The sequence below is a fragment of the Puma concolor genome, chromosome B3 (genome assembly GCF_028749965.1).
Source record: "Puma concolor isolate L17-30 chromosome B3, mPumCon1.1.hap2, whole genome shotgun sequence".
Taxonomy (NCBI): domain Eukaryota; kingdom Metazoa; phylum Chordata; class Mammalia; order Carnivora; family Felidae; genus Puma; species Puma concolor.
Genome location: NC_141672.1, coordinates 125,512,453 through 125,518,073, shown reverse-complemented (window position 1 = coordinate 125,518,073; position 5,621 = coordinate 125,512,453). Strand labels below are relative to the sequence as shown.

The following is a 5,621-nucleotide window of genomic DNA, read 5'->3' as shown; positions in this document are numbered from 1 at the left end:
TCTCTCTCCCTCTCTCTCTCTGCCTCTTCCTCACTTGTGCTCTCTCTCTCTCCAAATAAATAAACTTAAAAAAATATGTAGTTCTATATAACTATGATAGTCCCTAATTTATAATGGTTCAAGTTATGATTTTTCAGCTTTATAATGGTGCAAATGCAATACTCATTTCGTAGAAATCATGCTTCAAATTTTTTTAAAGTATAAACTCCGTGTTTGTTTGTTTGTTTGTTTGTTTGTTTTTTCCAGAGAACAATTTCTCTTCAGTACTTAAGGACTTACTCCCTTACATGGACTTCAGTGGAGGTTGTGGGGAAGCACCAGCTGGTCTAAATGTAGGGTTTGGGGATGTTTGGGAGGCTCAGTTGGTTGAGCATCTAACCCTTGATTTTGGCTCAGGTCATGATCTCATGGTTTGTGGGATGGAACTCCATGCCAGCTCTGGGCTGAGCATGGAGTCTGCTTAAGATTCTTTCCTCTCTCTTTCTCTGCCCCTCTCCCATGCATACACACATTCTCTCTCTCCCTCTTTAAAAGAAAAATAGAAAAGAAAATTTTAATCTGGGTAGGGGTGTTTGGTCTTTTCGTGCTTCACCAGAGCAATTCCTGACCATTTTGCTGTGAATGGCACAACTCCCACAGTAATGTAGCTTCACATACAGCTTGGGAAGCACATAGGCAACTAAGATACTCACTTTGGAAATGTCCCTGGCAGTGGTGGCCTCTACTATGTTCTGAATAAAAGGAACTTTTTTTGTTTTAATGTTTTTTTTTTCTTTTTGAGAGAGTGTGTGTGAGCAGGGGAGGGGAAGAGAGGAAGATACAGGATTTGAAGTGGGCTGTGCGCTGACAGCCTGATCTGGGGCTGGAAGTCATGAACCATGAGATCATGACCTGAGCCGACAGAGCCACCCACATAAAAGAAACTTCTTAATGGCCCTGTCCTTGGGCATGCAGTGGGCATAGCTGGTGCCACAAATAGGCTACATGTGACCCTTTTTGCAACATGGCCATTATTTCTTCTTTTCTTGGTCATCTCGGAAGCAAGGACCCAAGAGAGAAATACTGCAAATTTAATTTTTTTTCATGTTTTCTCAGGCTAGTGATCTGAGGCATGATACTCTTTCTTGATGCTGGACAATAGCAGGGTGCCACAGCTAGCAGTCAGCCATGCAGTCTGTGCCCATGCAACCATTATATTTTTCACTTTCAGTACAGTATTCAATAAATTGCATGGGATATTCAGCACTTTATTATAAGATAGCCTTTGTGTTTGATTTTGCCCAACTGTAGGCTAATGTAAGATTTCTGAACACATTTAAGGTAGGCTAGGCTAAGCTATGATGTTTGGTAGGTTAGGTGTATTAAACATTTTTGACTTTTAATATTTTCAACTCAGGCTTATCAGAACATAACCCCATCATAAGTTGTGGAGGATCTGTGTATAGATATATAGATCCATAAAAACTGTGTGTGCATGTATTTTTCACATGTAATTATAATGATACTTGCAATTCCAATCTAGTCACACAGGGTTTGATTTGCCTTCCTCCATTCCCTATCTGTATCACCTTCCTCCACATTGAGAACCCTCTTTCCCAGAGTCTCCCTTGTTTTGTATTCTCCTCTCCTCCTCTCTTTTCCCCTCCCATTGTTCATTCTTTTGTTCTTCCTTCCTTCCCATTGCTTGACAGAAGAACACAATGTAGGCATCATAGGTTTAATATCAAACTTTCAAAAATGTCACAGAAAATTCAAGCAGTGTTCTGGAAAGAGAAAGGGCTCTTGATCTAGGGGGATGAGGAATATTTGTAGGTACACAGGGCCTGAATTGACAGTGGCTTAGGGAAGCTGTAGGGACCCTGTCAAGTGGGTGTCCCCTCATGAGTGTGGCAACTTATCTGTTTGAGCCTTGGGTGACAGAAGAAGCCCAGGGCCATGGCCAACCCCAGACAACCTTCCGTGGGGCTGCCACACAATTTCCTATAAAAGGCATATGTGAATTTTTTTCCAAGATGGGTCCAACATTTCTTTTCCTATGGAATAGTGAGCATGAGGTCAAAGTCCATGTGATACTTTTTATGTTAGTAATCAGTCTCTGCCACAGGAGAAAAATACATGTTTTCAAGTAAAATTGAATAAAGGAGGTAATAAGTTATATTACATTGTTTTCTTTAAGGGGGCAAAGGATATTTTATGCATAAATATTTTTCTTTCATTCTGCTTATGTCCTCACTTTAAATTCTCAGAAGATAGTCCAGAAATCTCTGAATCTGTGTCCTGTTCCATCTGCACATTATTAGTAATGAGTTTTCTTAATTTAATTTACAATTAGTTAACACAGTGTAATATTAGTTTCAGGTGTACAATATAGTGATTCAACACTTCCATACATCATCCAATGCTCATTTCAAGTGTACTCCTTAATCCCCATCATCTATTTCACCAATCCCTCCATCCACCCACCTCCCCTCTGGTAACCATCAGTTTGTTGTCTACAGTTAAGAGTCTATTTCTTGCTTTGTCTCTTTCTTATTTTTTCCCTTTGTTTTCTTGTTTTGTTTCTTAAATTCCACTAGGAATGAAATCATGTGGTGTTTGTCTTTCTCTGACTTGTTTCACCTAGCATTATACTCTCTAGGTCCATCTATATCATTGAAAATGGAAATATTTAATTATTTTTTTCTTAATGTTTATTTTTGACAGAGGGAGAACATGAGCAGTGGAGGGACACAGAGAGAGAGAGAGAGAGGGATAGAGGGTGCTGACAACAGAGAGCCTGATGCAGGCTCAAGCTCAAGAACTGTGAGATGGTGACCTGAGCCAAAGTCAGATGCTTAACTCATTGAGACACCCAGGTGCTCTGACTTCATTCTTTTTCACTGTTGAGGAATATTCCATTCTATACATATACCACTTCTTCTTTATTCATTCAACAGTTGGTAGACAGTTGGGCTTTTCCCATAATTTGGCTATTGTAGAAAATGTTGCTATAAACATTGGGGTGCATATATCCCTTCGAATTAGTATTTTTGTAATCTTTGCATAAATACCTAGTGGTATAATTACTGAATTGTAGGGTAGTTCTATTTTTAACTTTCTGGGAAAACTCCATACTGTTTTCCAGAGCAGATGTGCCAGTTTGCATTCCCAGGAGCAAACAGTGCAAGAGGGTTTCCCTTTCTTCACATCCTTACCAACACCTGTTGTTTCCTGTGTTTGTGATTTTAGCCATTCTGACCAGTGTGAGGTGATCTCTCATTGCAGGTTTGATTTGCATTTCCCTCATGATGAGTGATGTTGAGCACCTTTTTATCTATTGGTCATTTATATATACATAAATTATAATATTATAATTCCTAAGTATAAAAGGATTAAGCACTAAATGGAAGTCAAATGCATTAAAAAAACTATTGAAATTTAAATGGAAAATATTACATTAGCAATATCATAAATTATTTTCCAAAGAATATTGTAGGAAGTAAGGTACATTAAATATTATATAATGACTAAGTCTAGAATATTTTTACTTGCATTCTTGTCCATATAGTTTAAAACTCTAGAGCACTGACTGAATGAGAAGATCATTTTAAAATAAATAATAGAGGAGCATGTGGATAGCTTAGTCAGTTAAGCCTCCAACTCTTGATTTTGGCTTAGGTAATGATCTCAGGGTTTGTAGTTTTGAGCCCCACATTGGGCTCTGTGCTAATAGTGCAGAGCCTTCTTGGGATTCTCTCTGTTTCCCTCACTCTCTGATCCTCCCCCCAGTTGTGTATGAACGTGTGCTCTCGCTCTCTCTCTCTCTCTCAAAATAAACAAAGGTAAATTCTTTAAAATAAACAATAGATTGTGGCATATGCCTTCTTTTTTATTCAGAAAAAATTGTAAGATTATTTATTTTGAGAGAAATAGAGCAAGAGAGAATGAGCAGGGGATGGGGCAGAATAGAAGGAGACAGAGAGAGAGAGAGAGAGAGAGAGAGAGAGAGAGAATCTCAAGCAGGCTCCATGCCATCAGTGCAAGCCCAATATGTGGCTCTGTCTCACAAACTGTGAAATCACAAGCTGAGCTGAAACCAAGACTCAGATGCTTAACTGACTGAGCCACCCAGGGGTCTTACAGTTTTGTTTTGTTTTTAATTTTATTTTTATGTAATGTCTATACTCAAGGTGGGGCTTGAATTTACAACCAGGAGATCAAAGATTCATATGCTCTACTGAACTTAGCTAGCCAGGGCCCCCGGGGTATGCAATTTTAAGGATAAAAGGAAGATGGCCTTTGTGCTTTTATATGCAAATGTTCTTATGGAGATAGTTGTCAGAGTTTCCATTAGCCTTGAGTGACAAGATTCTTTAAGTATTGTGTGAAAAAGAGACAATCCTTTTACTGATAGGAGGTTTCCAATTCTATCTGGGTTGGATCTTCTAGATATCTCCAGGAGTAACAGCAATTCATTATAAGGTGGCCAAAGGGTGTCACTAATTTTGAACTGGATCCTGTGGAACATCAAATAGTTTATTTATATGAATCTGTAACGTTTTATGTAGTGCTATCAGCTATGCAGTTGATTCTTTTTTTAATTAATTTTTTTAGAAAGAGTGTGAGAGGGACAGAGAGAGAGGGAGAGAGAGAAGCTTAAGCAGACTCCTTGCTCAGTGTGGAGCCATATGTGGTACTTGATCTCAGGACCCTGAAATCATGACTGTTATGCCCAGAATTCGTGATCCCCAAATACTGCCAGGGAGCCGAGTCTGATGTAAAAGCAAAAGAGCCTTTATTCGAGCTAGCTCGAGCTCAATCCCCTACCTGCACCGACACAGCAGTGAGATACCAGGGAGAGAGAGTGACTTTCAAAAGGACAAAGGTTTTATTGGGGCCTAGGGGCAGTTGGTGAGGTAATGGCTATGGCCTCAGCCGATTGGCTGGGGAAGGGTCCGAGTCCTGTTAGGCAGGTGAGGGGGGAGTTACTCAAGGGCAGGAGGTGTAGTCAAGGTGAAGGACACAGAACAAGATGGAGTCGGCTGGCGTAGGCCCGCCCTTTCATTCCCCCCTTGTCATGTAGCTTCCAGACCCAATCATGGGACCGGCTGCATTTATGGTGACAAGGGGAACAGAGTTTGGAGGTTTATGCAAAGTTCTGGGAAGCAAGTGTCCCTGGGGTGGCTCTGGGAGGTCTGATTAAGTATTGTCCCTGAGCTGGTGTCTATGATCTGCCAGGTGATGTTTTGGGGGGCGTAGGGACTTCCGGCAGCATGAGCAATGACAAGCAGAGTTAACAGAGTTACCAATATTAGGTGGGTCGAATGCGCTGTAGCTTGAGCTTGAGTGGGTTGTGTTGGTCCCGACTGATGGCCCATTGCGTGACGAAGTCCTTCCGGATCGAGGAGGGGTCCGCTGGCCGAGCGTGGGTGTGATGGACCCAGGTTGCGATGCCGTCTACCTTGACAGCGGTGGGGGTTGTCAACACCACGATGTAGGGTCCCTTGCAGCACAGCTCGAGGGTCTCTCAGTGGTGCCTCTTGACGTAGACCCAGTCTCCCGGCCTGTACTGATGAGGTGTTGGGATCGGGCCAGCTTCATAGATGGCACGGAGGTGTGGCCAAATGTCCTCACGTGCCCTC

At 41.4% G+C, this 5,621-nt stretch overlaps 1 protein-coding gene across 1 annotated transcript; it reads right to left on the bottom strand.

Moving 5' to 3' along the window:
- Nucleotides 1-283: 283 nt before the first annotated feature.
- Nucleotides 284-1,033, bottom strand: LOC112856048 (small ribosomal subunit protein eS26-like). Its single transcript, XM_086708511.1, is given in 4 exon segments — nucleotides 284-332; nucleotides 559-732; nucleotides 913-1,004; nucleotides 1,007-1,033. Coding segments are annotated over 4 exon segments (342 nt in total).
- Nucleotides 1,034-5,621: the final 4,588 nt, after the last annotated feature.